Source organism: Balaenoptera ricei, chromosome 16 (genome assembly GCF_028023285.1).
Source record: "Balaenoptera ricei isolate mBalRic1 chromosome 16, mBalRic1.hap2, whole genome shotgun sequence".
Taxonomy (NCBI): domain Eukaryota; kingdom Metazoa; phylum Chordata; class Mammalia; order Artiodactyla; family Balaenopteridae; genus Balaenoptera; species Balaenoptera ricei.
This window is the reverse complement of record NC_082654.1, coordinates 25893966-25919713: the sequence shown is the minus strand read 5'-3', so window position 1 is coordinate 25919713 and position 25748 is coordinate 25893966. Positions and strand designations below refer to the sequence as shown.

The window sequence follows — 25748 nt, the reverse complement described above, 5'->3', positions numbered from 1 at the left end:
TCTCTCTCTGACTTCTTTCACTTAGGATAATGTCTTCAAGGTTCATCCAACTTGTCACAAACAGCAGGATTTCCTTCTTTCTCATTGGCCTATTATTTTTTATTGGATTGTCTTCTTATTTTTGAGTTTTGAGAGTTCTTTATATATTCTAGATTCTACATTAGATATGTACTTTGTAGTAATTTTTTCCCTGTGGCTTTTCTTTTCATTCATTCTTTTCATTCTCTTAAAAGAGACTTTTGATACGTTTTATGTAATATTTAAATAAATTACATAGTTTTCTGGCATCTCAACCTGTCATAAGCAAGTTCATAAACAACTTCCTGTATTGAGCATACAGTTCAGCTGGAGGGAGCAGCAGGTGCACAGCGACACCAGGGAAGACCTCACCAGTTTTGAAGTCTATGTGCTGTGGCATCAGTCATGTGTTCCAGAGGGAATGGAGCTCACCATTACAGCTGAGGTCCCAGTTTTTATTTGGGGTGGCAATGTGTCCAGTGAAAAGACTAAATGTTCCACCTTCCCTTACAGCTTGGTTTAGCCATGTGACTACATTCTGGTTAATGAAATGTAAATTAGAATTGTTGGGTGGACTTTGAGTAAGGCTCCTTTAAAGAGGGACAGATAGCTGGTGTAGGTCCTTTGATTTTGGTTTTCTGTGTTACTCCTGCTTCCTACCTGGAATATGGACAAGGTGGCTGGAGCTTCAGCAGCTAACTTGGACCATGAGGCAACCTTGAAGTGTCATGTGGAATGGTGGGGTAGAAAGATAGAAGAAGCCTCGTCCCTGATGACTGCAGAGCTGCCACACTAGCCTTGGGCTGCATGCGTGCAGACTCTTATGTGAGAGGAAACACCTTATGTGTTTAAAAGTCTATGTTGGGCTTCCCTGGTGGTGCAGTGGTTGAGAATCTGCCTGCCAATGCAGGGGACACGGGTTCGAGCCCTGGTCTGGGAAGATCCCATATGCCGCGGAGCAACTAGGCCCGTGAGCCACAACTACTGAGCCTGCGCGTCTGGAGCCTGTGCTCCGCAACAAGAGAGGCCGCGATAGTGAGAGGCCGCGATAGTGAGAGGCCCACGCACCGCGATGAAGAGTGGCCCCTGCTTGCCACAACTGGAGAAAGCCCTCGCACAGAAATGAAAGACCCAACACAGCCATAAATAAATAAATAAAATAAATAAAAAATTAAAAAAAAAAAGTCTACGTTATCTCTGTTTTTTGTTACTAGCAAATCCAGTTTCTAAAGGAATTTGGTTAATATGGCAAGGGGTCAAGGGGAAGTCAGTTCTACTGCATATATATTTATATCATCGAGATCATATTGTTAGAATACTTTTTATCCCTGCTTTTCATACATTATCATTACTACTGTTTTCTTCATCACCACAACCATCTTCAACTTTATCATCCTCCTCTTCATATTGTTATTATTTTGAATAATAGTCATTTTCATTATTGTAACAGTCTTTGAGAGGATTTGCTTCTTGTTGATGGAGGACTGTGTGTAAAATGTGTTTCTCTTGTTAAATATCCCATGGGTGGGGGGGGCGGTAAAGAAATGGGAGGGAGTCTGAGGGAGACTTTGCCATTGAGAACATCTGTGGAAATAGGTAGAATTGGTACTCAGATCTTGGGCAGCTTCGGTGTTCATTGGGAATGGGCTGTGTCAATCATTTCTGCCCTGCAAATGGCCAGCATTGCTCCCACATGGGGAAGCCCTCCAGGTGTGTAAATGAAACAACAGGATTGTCTGGTGGGGCAGGTCTGAGTCAGCAGTTACCTATAAAGAAAGGCAGAGGATATTAAACTTGATGGTGTAAGAAATGAGAAATGATTGAAGGTTTTCTTTTTTCTTGGCTGCGCTGCATGGCTTGCGGGATCTCAGTTCCCTGACCAGGGATTGAACCCGGACCATGGCAGTGAAAGTGCAGAATCCTAACCACTAGACTCCCACCAGGGAACTCCCAAATGATTGAAGTTTTTTGAGTAGGGGAGTAGCATGGTTTGTGTAGGAAGGATTGGGGATGGGCTGGAGGGGACTCAAAGGTGGGTTGGCCACTTAGGAGGCTCTCACAGTGGTCCAGGCATGAAGTGGTGAAGGTCCATTGTTACGTGGATCAGGTATTATTAAGTGGACATCAAGAGAGGAGTAAACATGCAAAAATAATTTTTAAAATAGAGGAAATGCCTGTGTGAGGAAAAGTAGGGAGGAAATGAGGAGAGGCTGGATGAGCCATTAGACCTCAGTGCAAGTAAGCCTGCGTGAAGGAGAGAGGTAATGAAGAAAGTTTGGTGGAAACATTTTAGGTGACAGTGCAAGTCTAAGGAAAGTTCTTCAAGGCCCGTGGGGAGTCCTCAAGCCCGAGCCATAGTCACTGGTCAGAGGAATCCCATGTTCCCCAGGAATGGGCCTGCCTTACTTTCCCTGCCCCACTCAGTCACTGGCTGGGAGCCGCGGTGGGAAGCAAGGCCTTGGAGCAAACTCTGGGATGGATTTCAGAGCTCCAGAGCTGGGGCCCTTAGTCAGTTATGCTTCCTGTGGTGGATGGTCTGAGAGGGGATGACGGCGATGGGGGGTACGGGGAAGGTGACTGCTGCTGTCTCAGGGCCGTGGTTGCTAGTAACAAATGTGGACCTGGACTGGCTTAAACAATGAGGAGCTGTACTATCTCAGATCACAGGAGGCTCAGAGGTGGGTGGGTGTCAGGGTTGGTGGAGCCTGGGCTCTAAGATGAGGTCACGGATGATGGACTTTCCATCTCTCTGCTCTGCCGTCTGGTAGCAGCATGGCCATAGCAGTCCCAGGAATCACAAGCAGACACAATATCTAGAGGAGGAAGAACGACCCCTCTTGTGTGTCTTTCTGAGGAGCAAGCAAACCCTTCTCGGAGGGGTTTTGCAGATTTCCCAGTATGCTTCATGGGCCAGAAGTGGGTCACCTGGCCATACTTGACCCAATCACTGGCAAGGGGGATGGAACCATTGTGATTGGTTTATACCAGCGGATTTCAGCTCTGGCTTCACATTAGAACCACCTGGAGAGCTTTTAGAAACACGCATGCCTGGGTCCCACCCTCAGAGTTTCTGTATTGATTGGTCTGGAATCAGGAGTTGGGCATCAGTAGTTTTATAACCTCTTTAGGTGATGCTAATGTATAGCCAGGGTGGAGAACCCCTGTCATCTTGGAGTAGAATAGATGCTGGGGAATCAGCCACAATGTCCATTCCAGTCACTTAGTAGTTTTGTGTGGCTTGGGCAAGTCAACCTCTCTGAACCTTAGTTTCCTCATCTGTAAAGTGGGGCCTGGCAAGAACTGCCTCCTGCAGTTACTGAGAAGACTGAATGAGCTCATGGATGCTCGTAACTGCAAACTGTAAGTCACTGACAGCTGAGGGATGTTTGCTCATCGCCTTCCTTCAATTTGAAAGGAAAATTCAGCTCCTCTGCTGCCAGGAGCAGCCAGGGTAAGATTGCTCCAGAGCACAGCTTCCTGCCATTAAAGTAGAAAACAAAAGAGAAGGGAAAACGACAGAATGGGGAGCCACGGGCAATTGCAGTGGGCTTTTTTCCTTCTTGGATGGCGTGGGTTTTGAATGCGCTGCTATAAATGGTTTATGCAAACGAGCTGGAGGGGCTCATCCCCATGCTGCCTTAATCCGGGAGAGGCTGGGAAGGAGTCAGGTGCGTGGATTTCAGCGTCTTCTCCGTGCAGTCCTGCAGTGGGCGGTTAGGGGCTGGTGGATACTCTCCCCCTGCCTCCAGGGAAGATGGTCAGATAAGGCTCTGGTTCCTCAGTGTTCCAGGACACACTTGGCTGCTTGGCTTCTTGGTTGTTTCTACCGAAGTGAACACCGGCTCGTGCTGCCAGTAGAACTCAGGGAACAAAGAGGGCCACCCGGGGGGCTGTGAGGTCATGGGGCAGGTAGTTTGTTGCCTTCTGGTACCACTGGGTCCACCTAGGGCATTGTGGCTGGGAGGGTGGCCTCAGGCCTGGAGCCTGGAGAAGGGTCAGATGGGGCCAAGTAGAACCACTCACCATTAGCCCTGGCCTCTCTTCCTTCCCTATTCCAATTCCTCTCCTTTTCTTGCTTCCTTCATAAAATATAGTTTGAGCATACCCAGTGCCCACCATGTTAGGTGCTGGGGATCCAGAGCTAAAAAGACACCTGTCTGCTCTCAGGTTGCTTCCAGTATGGGAAGGGGACCCTTGGCATCACTGCAGGGCCCGGGCTGCACAAACGCACGGGTATGCCTTGGAGGTGGAAGGCCTAGTCTGCCCCGGGGCGTCGGATGACCTCAGAGGAAGGAGCCCTCCCAGCTGAGACATGAAGGCAGGGTAGGAGTTTTTGAGTGATCGGTGTGGTGTGGGGCGTTCCAGGTAGAGGAACTATGTTCAAAGAGCCATGGACCTGTGTGATGCAGCTACGTTCTGGGACACACATGGTTCGAGTGCACAGAGTGTGGGTCCTTGAGGCTGGGGGACGTCACAGCCTGAGGTGAGGCCAGGTGCATGGGCTGGGGTTGGTTCACAGAGGACGTTGAATGCTCCCCAAAGGAGGGTTGAACTTATCCACTGTGGGCTCTGAGCTGGGCAGTGACTCAGCTGATCAGTCAGGCAGAAAGGTCAGCCTGGCAGCCCTGAGGAGGGGAAAGGCTATTGGAAGAATTGTCCAGATCAGGATGATGCTGGTGGCCTGAACTGTGGGAATAGCCAGGGCATGGATTATAGAAGGACACCGTGACTTCCCCGATGGGGGAATTGAGGCTGACACCAGACTTGTGGTCTGGCTAGTAGAACTCAAGGGGTAAACCAGGCCACGGAACCTTGGGGAGGTACCTGTGTTGGGTGGGGTCAGGAAGGGGACTGAGAAGCAGTAAGTTAGAGCATGCTGGCCCATCCTTGGTTTTCCACCAGACCCTGGTGGAAAGCAGGGGTGAGGGGTGAGGGAGGGGAATTCTTGATTGCCTTTCCCCAAATGATTCCCCTCCCACATCCCTGCTTCAGGAAACTCCTGGTTTAGAGTTAAAGATACATAAGTCTAATGCATCCATTTTACAGATGTGAAAACTGTGGCCCATAGAGGAGATTGGTTTGTTCCAGGTCACACAGCAACTATGGAGGTGGTGTTATGACTAGTAAAAACAGACCTCCAAACAAAAGCTAATGCAGCCCACCTCCCTTAATTGGTGCTGAGAACACCTGTTCTCTGGGCAGAAGTGGGTTCAGCTAAGCAGGGTTGAGGCTGTGATGGGTGGGGCATTGTTTTAGAGAGGGAAGGGGGCTTTCTAGGGAGAGATTCTTGCTCCTATTCGCCTAGTAGTGGGACCCAACTCAGGAGCAGCATTAACCCACCTCCTGGAGCCCTCACCCCCAGCAGGAGGAAGGAACCTGTGCAGACATTAAAAGAGGCTGCCCTCCCTGAGTCTCCTCAAACCCACGCAGGCTTCTGCAGACCTTCCTAAGCCTTGGTCAAGTTTTAGCATGGGCCACAGGAGTCCTGGAACCCAGGAGTCCCGGCTCCCAGGGAAAGCTTTGTCCTCTAAACTTGGATGCTGGAGAGTCCGCCCTGTGCATTGCTGGGGTCGCTGGTGGATTGTCTGACCTGGGGCTCCAGCAGCTGGAAGGAGGGAGGGAGGGTGTGGCATCTTGGAGGAGGAGCCTGAAGATGTTACCGGAGACAGAGGAAAGGAAGGTGGAGCAATGGATGAAGGTACAAACTGGGAGATGGGGCAGCTGCAGGAGACAGCTGCAGGGAGGAAAATGGGTTTTCTGTCATTGCGTGCACCCTGCGGTGGCCACCCTTTTTGGGCAGTCCTTTAGGCAGGAAGACCACAGTCCCGACAGTCGCCTTCCATCAGCAATACCTGAGCTCTGGTTCCAGAGGGGGAACAGCCAGCACTGAGCCAGCCGCATGCTCGTGGTCTCCCCAGGCCTTTAGGGACAAGAGCCCCTGTTTGTGGGGCTGACCGATGATGTGATGTGAGATTGTCTGGGTTTGGAGTGAGGGTGTAGGGCTGGAGGTGTAGTGGCAGGAAATTGAGTCCCTTTGTGGGCTCAGTGGGCGTGAAAGCCACAGGCCTCTCTTGACAGGCCTTGAATAGACCCAAGTACTCACAGGTGCCTCTGTGCCTGGGCGTCCTGCCCTCGGCTCTGCAGCCAGCGTGGCCAAGGTCCAGTGTGTTCCAGTCACGGCCCCTGAGTGGTGGGTGCAGAGCTGGCATAATTCAGTGGCTGGACCACAGGTCAGCCACTCACTTTGGCTCTGTGTGCACAGAAGCCCCTGTTTCAGAGCCAGTCTGAGCCCCCTGTTCCCAAAAAGGACCTGCCACCCCCTTTCTCTTTTGAGAGCATTTTCAGGTTTGTGTCTCAGGCCTGTGAGGGCAGGTGCCCCTCTGCATTAATCCCCACTTCCCCTTTGCACATGGGCATGGTGTAAAGATCTGATCCCCAGAACTCAGAGCCCCTGTTCACCCCCCAGCATGGGAGTGGGCCCAGAGCTCGGCTGGGGCGAGGTCTGTGGGTGGTGCAGGGACCCAGGCAGGGCAGGACAATGACTGTGGGTACAACACAGCCGAAGTCCAGAGCCAGCTAATATGGGGATCGGCAAGTTTTACATTTGCACCTGCGGCAACCCTGGGCCCCTCTGACTGATGCTGTGTTTATTTCGTTGAAAGTGGCTTTTCTCAGGGCAGCATTGTGTAGTAGACAAAGCCCAGGACCCTGGACTCCTGAGTCTGAGATCTGGGTTCTGGACCTGCTCCGGCACTATATAGCTTTTGCAATTCATTTCTATCTCCCTGAGCTTCTGTTTCTCTCATCCGTTGAAAGGGATGAACACCTGCCCTGTGGTATACCTAACAGGGGCTTCTGCAAATCCAATAAGGTTTTTGTGAAAGTGTTCTGTAGCTTTTAAGAGCTGGGTTGTTATTCCAAGAGGCCACACAGCAGAGAGGCCGGCGCTTGTGCTCTCTGATATCTGGTAGGTGTGTGTCCAAATCCCAGCTTAGCTGCGTGTGACCTGGATGCAGTATTCCACTTCCCGAGCCTCCATTTCCTCATCTAGGTGCTGAGTTCCCAGTGCTACCGTTTCTTTCTGTGGACCCAGAGCAGGTGTTTCAAGGTGCCGGCAGCAAATGTAATTTTCTTGATTGGTCTGGCTACTTATCTGTTTTAGTCTCTGCCTAGTTTTTGCAGGAGGAGGAGGAGGTGCTGGGACTCCCGCTGATGGGTGATGGGGAACCAGGTCAGAGGCCATGGTGACGAGGGAGAGGCAGCCAGGCCCAGTGGGACTAAGGGCTTCTGAGAGGCAGAAGCCCTCAGGCGGCTGGCAGAGCAGCTCTGGGCAGAGGCCTCTTCCTTGGACTGGGAATTCCGGGACTTCAGGGCCCACCTGCCCTCCGACAGCCCCTGGGACTCACAGCTCAGCCTCTCTGCTTTGCTGAGGCTTCCTGAGTACCAGCCCCTCCCCTGAACCCTGATCTGGCCTGGGCCCTGTATGGTCACTGGTCCTCACCAAGGCCGTACCCGTGATCATTCGCTTGGCCAGTATCCACCGCCTGCCCTCCTGGGAGGGGCACCATGCACTGCCTGAGTGCAGGCTCTGGAGGCCAACTGACCTGAGGTCAGATCCCAACTCTCCCCTTTCCATGTCCCAGTTTCTTATCCATAAGGTGGGGCAATGGTAGTGCCTTTGTATCGACTTCAGGTGTGTAAGTGTCTCATCAGTAGCACTCCCACGGCCATGGTACTTCCTGTGCATCCCCTCTGTTCCGAGCACACCACACATGGGAACTCGGTTCATACCCCAGTAGCCCTATGAGGTAGGCACTATTATTGTCAACCCAATTTTCAATTGAGAAAACAGGCACCAAGTAGGTGTTAGATCTGGGATTTGAACCCAGGTCGTCTGACTCCGGAGCCTGCTCTTCACCATCGCCTGTGAAGCACCTGGTGTAGACACATGTAAGTGGCGGCAATGAATAGTATCTGGTGTTGTCAGATCCTAGGGGTCTGGCTGCCAGTGGCCTTTCTGGCAGCGCCCCAGACCCTGGCCCCTGTGGGGTCCTGCACCATCACTCTCTCATGCCCACTAGTGCCTGATGGCTAAGCCCGAGTGCTGGAGGGAGAGGCCCTGGCAGTGGGCAGGAGGCAGGGTCAAGGCACAGGAGTAGAGCTGGGGGCCAAGTCGGCTGGTCCTGGACTCTGCCATCCCTCAGTAGACCGGATCTGGGAGGGGGAGGAAGCAGGAGAGAGCCTGAGGAAGTAGACTCTCAGAGGCAGGAGCGTGGGCCGAAGGAGGCCGGGGGAGGGGGGGCCTCCCTGCCTTGGGGTGGCTTCAGCTGTCCGGGTGCTGAGACCAGAAAGGGTGGGCACCCGGAGACCTGGCTGAACCATGAGCCCTGGAGGTGTGTGTGTGAGTGTGTGTGGCAGGGGAAGGGGGTGGGGAGGGAGGTGGCTGGGGTGGGGGAGGGTGGTCTCTGACTGCGGAGGAGGGATTTAACCTCCTGCTATTAGCTGCCAGCTTTGCTCATAATCCAGCAGGCGCAGCAGATCAGTCGAGTGTGTTTACGCGTCTCCGGCGGACGAGGCTCTTGTCTTGCTCCGGCGCGTGTGTCCCGTCTCCTGCGTCACCTTGGGTCTCCCCATCTCTCTGCCTCACCTCCCCCTTCAATGTCTCATTGTCTGCCCTTCCCACCTTCCTCAGCAAGGTTATAATTTAGGGAGCAAATCTTATGAGTTCAGACCCTGCTAATTTATCACTTGTGATCACTGGGATGGCTTCAAATTTGAAATTTATTCCACCCGAACAAAAATAGAGCGCTAACCGCGTGACAAAGGACAATGTTTATTCTGCTTACTTAGAAGAACCCACTCTTACCTAGCACTCTGATGACATTTGCATGAAAGGCATGCGTGCAATAACATGCAAAGCTTAGAACGGTGACTGGGGCAAGGGGAGTAGTGCTAAGTAAATGGTATATGACGGCGATGATGAAGGTCATTACCTATGGAGGCAGGTCCTCCCTTTCTTCTCCTTGGTGTAACATATATACTCAGTGCTGTATTCACATTCTGTATCCTAGGTCACTCCTCTCTGAGGTTGGGGTGAAGATCTTAGCTCCTCCAGGTTCTACTTGGATTCCTGAGTTCTCTGGGTCTCTGAACAACACATCAACAGCCATAGTTACTATTATTTGTTGAGCCAAGCACCAAGCCTCAGAAAAGCTCTGTAGCTTGCCCAGTCACATGGCAGTGGAGCTTGCCTGACTGACCTCCAGACCAGAGCTCCCAGCCTCCACACAGGTGGGTGGCACATCACCTACCCTATCTGGCCGGGGACATAGATCTTATCACAGGCAAATGTTTGTTTCCAGCTGGGGTTTCTGTGGGTGTGGGCTCCATCTGGCACACCCTGTCCTGGGAATCGAAACCTTGTTCTTCCTTGTTCTGTCCTTTCTGCCTGGCATGGACGGTGACCCCTCTGTCTAGTCCAGGCTGGCCTAAGACCTGGGGCCCAAGACGAGTCTCGGAGGATCTGAGAAAGGGCTGCTTGGCGCTGGGCCTGGGGCCTGGGAGGGGCGCCCAGCTCCAGGCTGTTTGCTCATATTCCCTTTCAGTCCCCAGCCCCCGCCTCTGCACCTGTTGTGTTCCCATCATCCTGGGCAGCTGGCAGCTGTCACTGCTGGGGCACCTGACCCAGCCCCCGAGGATGCCCCGTGAGCGCCCTGGCTCCGGTTTCCCTGCAGCCACAGCTCCCGCTCTGCTGTCTGTCCCTGTGCGGCTTTGTCCTCGTCTCCGTGCGCGCTCTCGCTCTCCCGGGCTCTAGGCAGCGGTCTCCACTCTCATCCTGGTTCTGGGCGTGGCAGGAAGCTTGTGTGTGTGTGGGTTCCCTGCTCCCCATTCTCCAGCACCAAGCCCAGTCTAATCAGGCAGGGACAATGGCCTTAAGCCCCATATGCCAGGTGACTCATCAGCTCAATCAAATTATCCCTTGTTCTTGATTAAAAAAAAAAAAAAAAGACACTATAGCAACCAGGGGGGCCTCCCAGCTCCTCCCAGCAGGGGTGCCTCCCCTCCCTGACCTCTCTTTCTATCAGGCCCCTCTGCCCCCCTCATAAAGAGAAGTTATCCCCTCTCCTTGTCCAGTCTTCCGTGCCTTCCGATGCCCTGACCCGTATGTCACGTTAAACACCAGAAGACATTAAACCTGAGTTCAGTCCTCCTACCCTCCACCCGCTGTGCGACCACGGGAAAATCCACAACTTCCTAGGCCTCCTTTGCTGCACCCGAAGGCAGTGGCTGGACCCAGCACTCTCAAGGCTCCTCCCCACCAGAGAGCTTGGAGTCTGCGATTTGGATGGTTTCTATTGTCCAGGGAACTTGTTCCAGGTTTTATTGTGTTTGTATGTTTGTTTATGTATTTATTTATGGTCGCGTTGCGAGGCTTGTGGGATCTTAGTTCCCCGACTAGGGATGGAACCCGGGCCTCTGGCTGTGAAAACGTGGAGTTTCCACTGGACCTCCAGGGAATTCCCCCAGGTTTTATTCTGCAGTTGCTGGGTCTGTACTAGATTTTACGTTCTGAGAGGTGCTGGACCTTGGGAGATGTCGCTGAGAAAGGATGTGGTGAGGGGAGGGTTGAGGTGGGGAGCTCGCCACGGAGGCCATGATGGGACCCGGGAGGGAAGAGGAGCAGGCAGAAAGGGCTCAGGAGACAGGAGATGGCAGGGAGGGGAGGGGGGTCCTAAGGACGGTAGGGTCTCAGGAGCTGCATGGGCCCAGAGAGCCAAGGGGGTGAGGGTTCCCTGGATGGGGCCAGAGGGCAGAGGCAGCGGGGGCTAGCCAGAGAGGGAGGGGTTCTCTCCGAAGCCTGGGCAGGGTTTCTGTCAGACCAGGTTGCTCCCCAAGGGCACACCGAGGCCTGCCTTCGGCCTGTGCACTTTGAGGGACTACAGCCGCCCAGGTCACAGACGGGTCTACTTTCTCCAAGGTTTCCAGGCTGGGTTCTCCTGTTAGCAGGTGGGAAGTCCAGTCTTGTGCGAGTCCACAGTCTCCCTTGCCTTCATTTAAGCTCCATTCCTGGGAGGTCACCCTCTGTCTACTGGAAAATTCCTAGGTTCTGCCTCCACCTAGAACCCTTCTGATTCCTCAAGGAGGTCATTGTCCCCTTGTCTTCTCTTCCCTAAGCAAGAAGAGCCCCTGCCCTTTGACCTGTTCTGGATAAAGCATGAATTTTGAGGTCAGGCAGATCTGGGTTTAAACTCTGCCTTGAGTGTTACCCAGCTGAACTCCACTTCAAGTAGACTTCGAACTCCATGTCAGTGTAACCTCTCTGTCTCAGTTTTGTAGCCTGCAAGATGGGGATGATTATAATCCTGCGGGGATGTGGTGGGGGGTAGGTGTGATTATGTGTGTGAAATACTTAGCACAGTGCTTGGCACACAGTAACTGTTCAATAAATGGTGGCATTTGTAGTCACTTCCATAGATTTGCTTGTAGATTTCCCTTTCACATCCCCTTTTAACATCCTTTCTGGCTACAGAACAAAGCACTGCAAACATTCAGCCAGAGCCAAAGGAACCTCATTCCTTGATCCCAGCGTGGCTCCTGCTTGGCTTCTGAAGGGCAGAAGTTGGGTCTCGCTCACTAGCGGGTCCATAGTTGGCACTCAGTGAATGCGAGATGAATGAATGAATGATATAGGTCAGTGGTTCTCTCGCCCCTTTTTTTTGTAATAAATTTATTTATTTTACTTTTGGCTGCGTTGGGTCTTTGTTGCTGTGCATGGGCTTTTCTCTAGTTGCGGTGAGCGGGGGCTACTCTTCATTGCGGAGCACGGGCTCTAGGCATGCGGGCTCAGTAGTTGTGTCTCGCGGGCTCTAGAGCGCAGGCTCAGTAGTTGTGGTGCACGGGATTAGTTGCTCCGTGGCATGTGGGATCTTCCCGGACCAGGGATCGAACCTGTGTCCCCTGCACTGGCAGGTGGATTCTTAACCACTGTGCCACCAGGGAAGTCCTCTCGCCCCTTTTAGTAACAGAATGCTTTGGCCAAACGAAAATTTGTGATGTACCAATGAATAAAACAGAGAAGAGGTGCAGTGCTGGCTGCCACGTCATCTGTAAAGGCCTGGACACTGCCCTGGGGAGACAGCAAGGGGAAACCCTCAGACACAGGACATTGCCACTTCCCACTTAAATTGCGGAAGTGGATTTGTAGGAAACAGGACCCAGGGAAATCTGCTAGAAAACCCCTCGAACAATGGTGCCGTGAAGGCTCAGGGGCCGCCCAGGCCGTGTCTCAATTCTCTTCTCCATTCTCACTCATGTGACCAGAGTGAGGACCACCGCTCACCTGAAGGACTCACCCTGCCCCCATCCATCCCTGCTGGGTTACTTCCCCCTTCTCCTGTCTCCAGAGCATTACGCAGATTCAGTTCCATGGGTGAGGTATTTTCTGAGAGGCAGCGCTGTACAGGCATGACGCTAGGCCCGAGGAGCCAGGGTGAGTCAGGGACAGGCCTGACCCTGTGACTGCTGCTGTTTTCTCGCCTGGTGCCTTCTGCCCCCTCCCGTGCATTCTGCACGCTGGATGGCAGAGTGACCTTTCAGCAATGTAGGCCTGGTCTTGTTGCCCCCCTGATGAAACCTGTCAGGGGTTCCCTATTGCCCTCAGAAAAAAGGCCAGATTCTTCACCCTGCTCTTTGAGGCCCTCCTGGTTTGTCCCTTGCCCCCTTGGCTTGCCCCCAGAAAATTTCCTCAGGCTCCTGCTGCTGTCTCTGCTCCAGACATATGAACCTTGCTTCTTGAATGGGCTGGGCTCCCTCCAGCCACAGGGCCTTTGCACATGTTATGTTCACTCCCCGGAGCACCCTCTCCCCTAACCTACCTCCGCAACACAGGGACGTGCCTACTTACCCTTCACTATTGCTTTTCAGGAAAGCCTGCCCCGAGCCCCGCTTTCTTTCAGAGCACTTTTCTAGAATTGTGATTGTATCTTCCTCACTACTACTTGATAAATGTCTGTTTCTTTCTGGGCTGTAAGTCCACGAGAGCCAGGGCCTGTCTACTGTCGATCACCATGGTGTCCCTAGTGCATAGCTTAGTGTCTGGCACACAGTAGGTGCTCAATAAATGTTGGTCATGTTGAATTGCTGAGATGTATCCAAAAAGCCAGGGCAAGCAAATAAGCCCACAGCTAGGCTATGGCTGTCCCTGTGTAAGGTAGAGTAAGACAGGGGGTTGGGAGAGGCATAGCCTGGGCTCAGAGGAGAGACAGGCTCCAAGAAGGGGGACTCAGTCTGCACCGGGGGCCCTAGCGGGGCTTCCCAGAAGAGGGGTTCCCAGTGCTGGGTGTAGGTGGGATGACTAGGCTGGCCAAGTGGGAGGGGTTGGTGAGGAAGGGCCTAGCTGGTGCATTTAAAAGCAGACAGGTTGGGCTTCCCTGGTGGCGCAGTGGTTGGGAGTCTGCCTGCCAATGCGGGGGACGCGGGTTCGAGCCCTGGTCTGGGAGGATCCCACATGCTGCGGAGCGGCTGGGCCCGTGAGCCGCAGTTGCTGGGCCTGTGCGTCTGGAGCCTGTGCTCCGCAACAAGAGAGGCCGCGATAGTGAGAGGCCCGCGCACCGCGATGAAGAGTGGCCCCCGCTTGCCGCAGCTGGGGAGGGCCCTCGCACAGAGGCGAAGACCCAACACAGCCATAAATAAAAAAAAAAAAAAAAAAAAAAAAAAAAAAAAAAAGCAGACAGGTTGAGGGGGGTTGACTCTGCTGCTGTAGGAACAGCCTCCAGAGCAGCCTCTTTGCCTCAGTTTCCTCATCCGTAAAATGGGCATAAGAATGCAATTGATCTCTTAGGGTTGTTGTGGGGATTGAACAAGTTAATATGTGTAACATGCTTAGAACTGTCTGGCACACGATAAGGCCTTGTGTTTGCCATTTCTGTGATTATTTACCCCAGAAAAAGCGTTTGGGTTATTTCCTCTCGGTCAGGTTTTGACTTAGCCTCCCTCTCCCGGAGGAACTGGGTACGTGTGCCACTGAGTGTGTACGTGTGTGTACATGTGGCCGCACACAGCCATGAGTAAGCATGTACCTGTAGAAAGGAACCGCCCTGTGTGGAATCGGGTGTCGAAGCTTCTCCCAGAGAGGAGTCTCAGGCAGGCCTCTGGTCTGAGGGGGTGTGGCAGTGTGGGCTTGGGGACTCTCCCACCCCAGACCTGCCCAGCCCTCTGGCTGGTGACCCTAGGTCAGTCCCGAATGCCCCTCCCCCCTCTCTGCCCCTCCCCCAGACCCACTCAGGATGACAGCAGCAGCAGGGTCCTGAGCTGAGGGTGTGGGGCCCAGCACAACCCTTCACAGTGTGCAGGTCTCTGAGTTCCATCTGGTACAGGACAGCCCCTGCCTTTCCCACGGCTCCTTCCCCAGCCCCACCCCTTTGCCCACTAGCCTTCCCTCCACAGATATCCCTATTTCACTCTTAAACCCTCCCACAACCTATTTTCTACGAAAGGAGTAAGACTGATTTTTTTTAAAAAAACATCTATCATATCACTCTCCTCTTTTCTCATTAGTTACTTCTATTGCACTTAGACAAAATCTAAGCTTCCTACCATGACCTACAAGATTCTTATTATCTGGTTCTTGCCCATCTCTCCAAATTCATCTTGTCCCACCCAGATCTTTCCTTGGGAAACTAGATCCCTGGCCCTGGGGACAGGAGCTGGGGCTGAGCCAGGGCCTGGGAGGAGGGAGCTGTCCTGTTCTCCTGGGAGAGACTCTGATGGGTGATGTCTGGGAGATTGTCTGCTTGAGTCCTGGCTCTGCCTCTGACCTGCTGGGTAACCTGAGCATCTCAGAACCTCCACTTTCTTGTCTGTAAAATGGACATAACAGAAGCCCCTGCCACCTGGAATAAAAATCAGACAGTGCACGCAGCGCGTGCTGCACGCTGAGCGCTCAACACGTGGCGGCCGCTCTCTTGGTGATGCCTTGGGATCCCAGCATGCTTGCCTAGGGCTAGAGGGGCCTGCCCTCCCACCGCCCTCTGCCCTCTCTGCACCTCTCCCTCTCCGCCGAGTGTGAGGTGCCGGGTTCTGCACCTCAGGATTTCTCCAGAGGCTTTGTGAGTCTGTGGGGGTGAGCATGTGCTGTGGGTGTACATTGTGAGGTGTGTATGTGTAGGTATGTGTGCTGGTGGGCAATAGGTGGCTGTGTGCACAGTGGTGAATGCTTTCAAGTGCTCATGAGCCTGTGTTTGTGCATATACCTGTGATGTAGTATAGACGGGTAGTGTGGTCTGTGTATATTGGTGTGTGTTTTGTATGTCTGTGATTAAAGGAATGGTTTAGTGTGGAGGTAGAAGTGTAGATTCCAGTACCAGACTGCCTGGGTTTGCAGCCCGGCCCTGCCACCTTCTAGGTAGGTAACCTCTTTGTCTCAGTTTTCTCATCTCATTTCTCAGATAGTAATAATAATGGTACCTATTGATAATAACCATATGCTGACCTCATCGTTCAGCCTGTGAGGACCAAAGGGGTTAATACTCGTAAAGCACTTGCAGTAGAGCCTGGAAGAAGATAGGAGTGATGTCAGCTCTTTGTTATTAAGCTGCACTAGCCAGATTGTAAGCCCCTTGAGGGCAGAGACAAGGTCTGTCTTGCTTACCATGGCATCCTGTCGTCTCCCCCAGCGTCTGCATGTAGTAGGTACATAATGGCATGTGAATGACTGTAGCCTGGGTGAATGGTGAGGTTGTGTGCGTGTGTGTGTGTGTGTGATGAGGTGTGTGATAGGGAATGTGAATGTGTGTGTCCGTGTGTGTGTGTCCGTGTGTGTGTCTGCCTGCTCTGGCTGGGGCATCTCCAGTGCTTTCTGGAGCTCGGCTATTTCAGGAAGCCTCCAGTCTCCTCCTCCTTATGTAAATAAACATGACAGATCCCATCGCCTGTACCAGCGCAGGGAGGTGGAGGAGGCTCCGGGAGTGGGTGGGAGCTGGGAGGCAGCCGTGAGCGGGGCCAGAGGGGCGTGTGTGCGTGTGTGGCCGGCCTTGCGGGCGGCGGGCTGCGTGCGGGCGGGGCGGGCTCGGCCCTGCCATGCCGGCTGCTGCTGGCCACGGAGGAGGGTGGGGGGCAGGAGGAGGGGAGCTGGCTGCCAGGGCGGCTCGGTGACGAGGCCAGCCAGCCAAACGGAGGTGGCCGTGCTACCCGCTGCCCACGATGGGGGGACAGTTCACCCGGAGCACCTTCCACGGTAAGACCCTAGCTGATGCCTGAGGGTCTGCCCATCCACAGCCTGGGGACCACCTGGGGAGGCTGGGCCCGAAGGGCACTGGGGCTGAGGGCATGGCCATTCCGCCTGCCTCTTCACTCCTTGGTGGGCTCCCGGGCTGTGGGAGGGGGTGCCTTTGGGTGACAGGTACTGGGGTCGGGGGGAAGGCAAGGGGGGCCGGGACGAGCAGGAAGAGAGGTCCTTCCCTGGCAGACAGCAGGAGGTCAGACAGCTGAGTCTCCCCACAAAGTCTCCTTGTCCTCCTGCCTCCCCAGGGTGCTGATCAGCCTCCAGGTGGGATGTGAGGTCCCAGTGTCCATACTCCCCTCTCCTTGAACTGAGGCAAACCACAGTTAGGCAGCTGGGGGGACCTGTTTGTGGGTTCTGGGATGCGGGCCGTGGAGGTCAGTGCTGTGCTCCATGACGGAGCCATGGAGAGATGTGTGGGTACACGCGTATATGCAAGAGTGTGTGTGTGTGTGTGTTTATGAGTGTGCATTGGCGGTGTCTGTGGGTGGGTACCTGTGCTGGCTTGTGCCTAAGCACACACGGGTGCAAACCACATTGCCTGACCTCAGTTCTCAAAGCGTGTGCTCTGCCGAGGAGGTCAATGAACTTCTGACTCCTGGGGTTCACATCTGTGCTCAGACAGACCGACAGGCAGGCAGGTGAAGCGGTGAAAGGAAGGAGCGCTGGGTGGCCCCTGCTTGCGCCTGCTCCTGTGCCCTCATCGGCCTGGCCCCAGTACTGTGGTCTTGGGAGTAACATGGCCGATGTGGCACCAGACCCAGAAGGGAAGGCCTTCCCAGGGACTTGTTTTGTCATCGCTGGGCCCCGTAGTTGGGGTTCCTGTGCAAACTGGCTGGCGCCAGGACAGTGTGGGCTGACCCTGGGGGGTCCCTGCCACACTCCCCTGTGTGCCCTCCTCCCCTCCTCAGGCAGGGCATTAGGAGGTGGGGCAGTCTCCGTCTGCTGGGTTCAGTGGGCACCGAGGAACCGGGAAAGGGCCGGGAAGGAAGAAGGGTGGTGGCAGGAGTGAATGGGAAGCTGTGGCCAGGACTGGTGACCAGGTGACTTCCCCTTTCCAGGCCCTGGACTTTGAAAGAGTAATTTCTAATTAAAAAAGAAAAAGGCAGGGAAGGAGACATGGGAAAAGCAAATCATTGTCTCTCTTAAAAGGCAATGAATTTCATCCTGGGCCCAGAGGGCCAAGTGACAGATGGAAGGCCCTGGAAGACACATAATCCGGAGCTGGCCAGAGGCAGTGCCAGTGGCCTGGGCCTTGGCCTGAGACTCGGACTGGGCTGACCTGGGCCTGGCCCTGCCCGTCTGTGGGGTGGGGGCACCTCTTTGGGCTCATTGGCTCCAGTGGAGCCTGTTGGCAGAGGGTCTGGAGCCGACTGGCATTTTCCACTGGAGTCAGACTTGGGCAGGCCAGTGGCCTGGGAAGGACAGAGAGGCCCTCAGAACAGGCTCAGGACGCAGCACACTATCCTCCAGCTGCCTTAGAATGCAGGATTCAGAGGGGATTGAGGACCCCAGGACCCGAGATGGCCTATGGCCGTCAAGAGCTCATGCTCTGGAGTAGATACACATGGGTGGTAGCAAGGGCAAGTGTCTCCCTGAGCCTTGGTTTTCTCGTCTGTCAATGGGGCTAATGATAGTAGCGTCCTCATAGGAGTATTGTGAGGACTACAGGAGACCATGTGAATAAGGACTTAACACAGGGGAAAGCCAAAGCGGAGAGGCATTCTGAGGCCAGGGTCCTATTCCTTCCTCTCCCAATGGGGACAGGAGGATAGCCTGGGGTGCACTGAGAACTCCAGGAGTTGGGCCATTGGGTGAGTGCTAATCAAATGCCCCATCTGCCTTGGCCTCCACCCGCTTACCTGGACCACCTTCCTCAGCCTGGGTCCCCTGTAAGCTGGCCCTGGCCCCGGCCTCAGCCTGCCATCAACACGAATAGGCGATGGGAGTTGTGAGTTGTGGCGAGGGGGTGTTTGCCTGTGCCCACATGGCCCCTTAGCCAGGACCCTGCATGCGTGTCCACACATGTCCTCACCCATGTCCGTACCTACGTGTCCCCACACCTGTTCACTGGCTGCCCCGGTGGCTTTGGTTTCACCCCCTTCTGGGAGGTGAGTTGGGGGAAGTGGGAAATGCCGGGGGTTCACTCTTTAGGGGTGCTCTCAGCAGCCTGACTTCTGAGGACATAGTTACATGGCTCCTGATGGTATTTTCACGTGAGCCTTGGGGGTTTGATTTGGTTCGAGCTGAAGATTTTGGGTTGCTGGGTTACAGTGAGAGGTGAGGGGTTGTGTGGGCATATCTAGTGGTGTGTTTGTGGGCGTGTCCTGGCTGTTTATGTTTCTGGTGACTGCAGATCGTGTGCATCTGTGTTTTAGGTCTTTTTCTGTGTATACCCGCGTAATGTGTAACTATCTGTGCCGTATTTAAGACACTGAATATTTTGTGTCTGCGTTTCATGCGTGAGCAGCCACACAGTTTCACATTTGTGAAACTCTGTTATTCTGTAGAGGTCAGTGTTTCTGCGCGAGTCGTGTGTGTGTGTGCGTGCGTGTGTGTGTGTGCGCGCCGTGCATGCGCTGGTGGTGAGGAGTCCGGCTCCTCTGGGACCAGCCTGGCAGGGGACCCTTGGGAGAGATTAATTCTCATTTGGAAAATGGTTTCAGCAGTTACATGCTTGATCTTTTTCATCAGGCAGATTTCCAGAGCTGCTCCCCGTCTTTAGGGCGGGATGGGGGTGGGGAGAGCACAGAGGGAGGCAGCCCTGATCCTGGGAAGCCCCCCTCCCCTCTCCTTCCACCCCTGCCCTCCTCTTCCCTCCCCTCCTCTTCCCTCCCCTCCTCCTTTACTTTCTTTAATGCTCCTACCCCCGCCTCCGGGCAAGGGATGGGCCCTTTGCAGAGGGGCTGATATGCGGATGACACACACACATGCGCCCAGACATACATGTCACCCCCAGGTCTCTGGACCAACAAATCCTGGACGCTGGGGTATAGGGACCTGAGAGATTGGTTCCCGCTGTCCTTTTACAGAAGGGGATGCCGTGGCTCAGAAAGGGAAATGGCTGACTGAGGTCGTGTAGTTAGCGGCTCAGAGGGAATCCAGACCTCATCCCTTCCGCAGCTAACTCCCTGCTTCCCCTCCTTGGGTTCCTAATTCTCACTCAGGCAGCAGGGGACAGGACATCACGTGGACTTAGGAGATCTGGGATTAGCACAGAAGGAGCCTCCTCTCTCCCGGCAGCAGCTCTGGAGTTTTAGGCCAAGGTGAGCTCCCCAGAGCCTGGCAGGTGTGTCTTGAACATATGTGACACCCACACCCCACTTGTGCCTGTAGGATCCAGGGGCGGTGGGGGGGGGAGGAATCAGGTTGATCCATCTCTGTGTTCTCTTCACCCAGCCCAGTGTCTGGCACCCAGTGGCACCCAGCAGATGCTTGGTCACTGAGTAAGAGGGAAGAGTGTGGGGTACGGGCCCCGGGCTGCTGGACCACATCGCAGTTGGAGCTGCAGGTGGCCTGGGCGGGGGGCAGATGGGGTGGAAGATGTGAGCCCTGAGCTGGGTGACAGGCCAGGTGGGGCTGGAGAGAGAGTGGGATGCGTGTTCTTGGTGAGAGTTTGAATCCTGTTCTGCTCTTACTGGCTGTGTGACTTTGGGTCAGTGCCTTTATTTGTCTGAGTCTCAGTGTCCACTTTCATAAATTGGGGGTGGGAAGGTTTACCTGGAAGGGCTGTAGAAAGAGTAAGTGAGCTAACTGGCATAAAGGGCAGCCTTCCGGGTACACAGCAAGCACTCTGTAAACGGATGTGAAGGTTTCCCCGAAGGTTCCTCCAGGCCCGTGTGTGCTCTAAGTGTGTACACACAAGCGCCTGTCTGCCTTTAAGGACCAAGACTGCATCGCTGTCTCCTCCAGCCCTGTCAGGCCCCCGGGACAGAGCGTTCCCTGGGTGCTGTGTCCACATTAGGCACACACCCACTGTGTGTATATGCACACATGTGCACGCGAGTGAGTGTGGATTTGTGTCAGGGGAACTGAGGGTGATGGTCTGCGTGGTGTGTGGATTTATGTGACTGAGCCATGCTCCCCCTCATTCTCTCAGGACTGGCTTGGGGGCTTTGGGTGGGGGTGGCGCTGGGAAGACAGGGACCAGGAGCTGAACTCAGAATGGTTATCATCTGGAATCCCCTTCTGGAATCTTGGGATGGGATAGGGGAGGGGGAGGAGGAGGGCTGGTTCCCTCCGTGAAGTGAGGATGTTGGGAGACCCATCTCTATGCACATCTGGTTGCTGGAAACGTCAGAGACTGGGATGCCGTGGAGTGAATGAGGGCAGGAGGCTCCATGTGGAGATTAACTCGGCCGTGAGGGTGCCCATCCTGCCCACTCCCTGCCGCTCTCCTTTGCCCACCTCGCCACTGTGGATTCATTCGGTCTTCCAGGAAGCAGCAGGACCTGCTGTATGCGTAGCCGAGCTCGCTGGGACAGATGACCGGGTGCTGACGTGGCCCCTAACCCTAAATGACAAAGGCGTGTTCGTGGGGGCGGCAGAGGTCATGGAGAAACTGACCAGGGTGGAGTGGAGCGTTCGTGTAGGGCAGAGGGGACCGAGCATGCTGGCCAGCTAGCTGTGGCCCAGTGAGGATGGCTGCACAGCCAGACAGATCTGAGCTCAGAGCCCAGCTCCACCACTTACTAACTGTGTGACCCTGGGCAAGTTATTACCTCTCAGAGCCTCTGTGTCCTTATCTATAAAATGGAACTAAGTGATCTGTACTGCTGCATAACAAATTACCCCAAAAGTTAGTGGCTTAAAACAGCAAACAGACAAACATTTAATTATCTCACATTTTCTGTGGGTCAGGAATCTTGACACGGTTTAGTTAGGTGCTTCCAGCTTAATGTCCCTTGTGAAGTTACGGTCAAGTTATTGGCTGGGGCTGCAGGCTCACCTGAAGGCTTGCCTGGAGGCGGAGCCACATCTAGGCTTACTCACATGGTGACTGGTGGTCCCTGGTCCCTCCCACGTGGGCCTCTCCACAGGGCTACCTTACATGGCTGGCTTCCCCAGAGGGAGCGACCCGAGAGAGGTAAGAGAAAGTAACCAAGAGAGAGGCCAAAGGATTTTTTTTTTGGGTTAATTAATTAATTTAACTTATTTATTTTTGTCTGTGTTGGGTCTTCATTGCTGTGCACGGGCTTTCTCTAGTTGCGGTGAGCAGGGGCTACTCTTCGTCGCGGTGTGTGGGCTTCTCATTGTCGTGGCTTCTCTTGTTGCGAAGCACGGGCTCTCGGCGCGCGGGCTTCAGTAGTTGTGGCTCGCGGGCTCTAGAGCTCAGGCTCAGTAGTTGTGGCGCACGGGGTTAGTTGCTCCGCGGCATGTGGGATCTTCCTGGACCAGGGATAGAACCCGTGTCCCCTGCATTGGTAGGTGGATTCTTAACCACTGCGCCACCAGGGAAGCCCAGGCCAAAGGTTTTTTATAACCCAGTCTTGGGAGTCCCGTCCCATTACTTCAGCTGTTAGAAGCTAGTTGCTAGGTCCACTCCACACCCAAGGGGAGAGGATTACAGATGGGCTTACAGGATTACAAGGGGACTGCCAGGAGGTGGAGGTGGGGATCACTGGGGCCATCTTCGAGGCTGCTTCCCGCAGATCCCTAACTTTCAGGGCTTGGGAGAATGAGACAAGGTTGTACAAGAAAGGAATCTGGTGCCTGATACAGAAAAAAAAAAAACAACCCTCGCGATTTTTCTCCTTCTTCCTGCAGGCAAGTGGGGAGTGCTGGAAGGTTCTGGAGCAGGCAGGGCTGTAGTCAGACATGGAGTGTGGGATCTTGGTGCTGGGCAGTGAAGGAAGCTGTCCCTTTGGTCCCCTCTTTCTCTAATTTCTCCACGGGACACCAGAAAGGGCAAGGCACCAAGTAGGTGCTCCTTGGACACTTGCCAGTTATCAGTGGATTGAAGAACTGAACAGTAGCAGTTCAGTCAGTGGCTTTTATTGAGCACCTGCTGTGTGCTCTGAGCTAGGCCCTGGGGAAACAGCAGTAAAAAAAAAAGACAATGGTCTCTGCCCTCGGGAGGCTCACAGCCCATCAGGGAGACAAGCAAATAACCCTGAAGCCTTTCCTAGCCAGAGAGCTGCACCACAGAACACAGAAAATGGTCTGAGTGACTCGACCTCTACCAAGGATGGCACATGCCCAGAACCATTCTGGGTGTGAAGAAGACAAGTCAGTGCATTACATACAGTGTGTGCTTCAAGGCATTTGGGCTTAATTCTGTGGAGGATCCAGAGTTGAGAAAGGCTGCTTGGGTGATGGATGCTCTCTTAGGGGCATATGGGATCCTTGGACCTGGTCTGGGGATCAGAGAGACTTCTGCGAGAAAGTGGGCTTTAAAATCAAGGTCTGAAGGAAGAATGAGAGAAAGGCAGGTTTATAGGCAGGAAGGAGGAAGGAATGGTTCCCAGCAGAGAAAGGGGCTTGGGCCAGCCCTTGAGGCTACAGGCAGGTGAGGGAGGTGGGCCCCTTGAGGGAACCCAGAGAAATTCACATCTGTGTAGTTTTACATTCATCTCTCTCACTCAGGGCCCTCCCCCACCTGCTCTCCCGCATCTCCCAAGTTTTTCCCCCAGAGGGAGCCCTGTTCAGTGACTGTGTGTAAACTAGCCTCAAGTCAGGACCACCCTGGCAATCCGGGATTAGGGTGTTTGGGATAAATTAAAATAGAAGTGTCTGGCCTCCCACTGGGCGTAAATGAACAGATCATTTCCTGTGGTGGTGGTCGTTGCTTTTATAAGAAATAATAAGACCTTATGTTGGAATCAGGTGTTAAAGTCTGAAACATTCTTTCACATCTGTGAACTCACTGGGTTCTCACAGTGGCCTGGAGAGGTGGGCAGGGCAGCTATGATGACCCTGTTTTACAGAGAAGGAAATTAAGGTCCAGAGAGGTGAAGCACCTTGCCCAGAGTCACACAGCAAGTCTGTGGCATGGCCAGGTTTTGAAACCACGGTCTCCTGCCTCCAGGGCTCGTGCTCTTTGCCCTGTCCTGTACTGTCCAGAAAGTGAGGTAAGCCTCCCTCATTGGAGATGCAAATGATCATGTCAGCACTGGTATTCAGGTCCACAGGCTTAGAACATAGTGGGATCCAGCTGGGCCTTGAAAGATGGGTGGGATTTGGAGAGGTGTGGGTGGGGCAGGGAGAGAAGATATGCGGGGCAGGGGAAATAGCTTGAGCAAAGGTGTAGGAGAGCACAGATTGCTGTCAATTGCAACAATAATAATATAATTATTCGCAACTATTATTAATAATTATTAATAGAATTATTAATAACTATTATTATAGCTGCTACTTACTAGATTAGTTTTAAATACAGCATCTCTTTAATCCTTGCAAGAATACCAGGAAGGTCTGCCATGGTCCCTATTTTACAGATGAGAAAAATGGGGTCTCAGAGTTGGGTTTGGAGGCAGCAGGCCTGGGTTCACATCTGGGCTCTTTACTCCGGCTGGGTGACCTTGGTGAGTAACTTCACTTCTGAGGACCTGTGTCATTGGGGGTATAATGAAGACACTGCCTGTTAAGCCACATAGAGGTTGGTTATTGTCAACTGCCATTGCTCCCTCCCTCTCTCCTTGGCAGCCCAGCTCAACGCAGCCTGGGCACCCGGGGCTCTGCCAGGATGGTTCTGGGGCAGAGTGTGGGCCGGGGCAGTAGGAAGGTCACTCCGGAGGCTACATTGTATCTTGGTATCTCTGCCTGGGACCCCACCGAGAGGCAGGAATGTGGTCGGGAGCTGGCTGAGGGTCACCCGGAGGGCTGACCAGGCTTGTGTGTGGCAGCTCATAAATGCCCAGGAGGAATGGGCTGCCGGGGTGGGGTGGGGAGCTTCCATTGTGTCAGCAGCAGCCTCGCCTGACGGGGTGCTCCCGCTGTGGCTCCCGAAACGCTTGTAAAGCTGTCACTAAGGGGAGCCTCCCTGGGAGCTCTGCTGGGAGCAGATGGCGAGACTGGGGCTCTGCCCAGGACCGCTGGCCACTGGGAGAGCAGTTGTGCAGCTCACAGGCCCAGCATCTTCAGGCCCTTTGCTGTGGCTGCTTCCCTGGCTGGGAGTGGCCAGCACCTCCTCCACACAGGCTTTCCCCACTGTGCCTGCCATCTTGGGCTCCTGGGGAAAATGAGCTCTAGTGTTAGCTGCTGAGTAGGGCAAAGGACCCTGGATGTGGCGGCTTTGGAAGATCAGGGTTCAGGTCCCAGCTCTGCCACTTAATTGCTGTGTGACCTCAGGCAAGTTGGTTAGTCAGTCTGAATTGCAACTCATTCATCCATAGAATGGGGATTTTAAGGGGTCATAGTGTATGTTAAAGTATAGGGAGGGAGCCCTGCCCCCAGCTGTCCCTCTGGCCCTTGGCATCAGAGCTGTGCTCAGGATTAATTCTCATTTTGCTTTCTCTCCTTCCTCACCCAGGATCATAATACCAGCTGAGATGGAGGAGGGAGGTAGCAGAAGCAGGGACAGCAGGGGTTGGGGAGGGGGTGATCACCCTGGTCAGGGCTGCCACGTTGGATACCTGTGAGGGTTGTATTTCTTATTGTAGCCCACGAGGATGGCGCCCCCTGGAGGCATGCAGGGCAGAGCCTACGTGGCTGTACGTGGCGGCCCTGGCCCCTGTTCAGAGAGGAGTGATGAGGGCTGGGCTAGGGCCACGGCGGTGGGGAGGAGAGGAGGGGGCGGGGCCCAGGGATGTTTATTTCTGAGGTGGGATTGGCAGGTTGGATGTGGGGTGCTTGGACTCCACTGGGGCCTGGGAACATGGTGGGGCTGGCGGGTTAGGGTCAGGAATTCAACGGGGGCCTGCTGAGCAGCAAGTGACCATGGTCCATGGGCAGGAGATGCCCAGCAAGTCAGAAAGGGTTTTCACGTCGCTCCCACAGAGGTGGCTCAGTGGGCAGAGACCACACTGTGGGCAGGAAGAGGCCGGCACAGGACTTAGCAGGCCCAGGAATCGGTGAAGGTGCTTTGCAGCTGCCAAAGTGCTCTCTTCAGACCCACAGGGGACAGGGAACAGCACCGCCACTTCACAGTAGTGGAAGGAACTTAAGGCTGAGAAGTGGCAGGCCCGACCAGGCTTTGGGGTCTCCTGTCAGATGGTCCAATCCTAGGATCTGCCTGTGGTGGGATGCTGGGGGCTGTGGGTCAGAGATTCCAGCCTCCCTTTCCTCCCATCTTCATAAAGACCTGGTTTGTTAGTCATTGTTGCTGCTTTTGAGGTATAATTTATGGACACTAACATTCACCCTTTTCAAGTGTATATTTTGGTGAGTTTTGATAAATGTATAATTTGTATAACCACTACCACGATGACGGTATAGAACATTTCTGTCGCCATAAAAACATCTTTGTGTTGCTTTCCTCTTCCCCAAACTCCGATACCCACTGATCTTTCTA

At 53.9% G+C, this 25748-nt stretch overlaps 1 protein-coding gene across 5 annotated transcripts in view; it reads left to right on the top strand.

The window, feature by feature from the left end:
- NEURL1 (neuralized E3 ubiquitin protein ligase 1) overlaps positions 1–25748 on the top strand; it is a 110610-nt gene that overhangs the window by 60117 nt on the left and 24745 nt on the right. Inside the window, exons 1-2 of one of the 5 annotated variants that reach the window (XM_059900011.1) lie at positions 16095–16252; positions 19469–19563. The exons of 2 other annotated variants lie outside the window; for them this stretch is intronic. Coding sequence is in view for 1 of the 3 variants with exons in the window: in XM_059900009.1 (XP_059755992.1) it covers positions 16219–16252 (34 nt within the window). In the remaining 2 variants the exon portion in view is untranslated. Of the gene's footprint in view, positions 1–16094; positions 16253–19464; positions 19564–25748 lie in introns of those variants that run through there. 2 more of the 5 variants (XM_059900010.1, XM_059900009.1) reach the window with 2 other exon arrangements.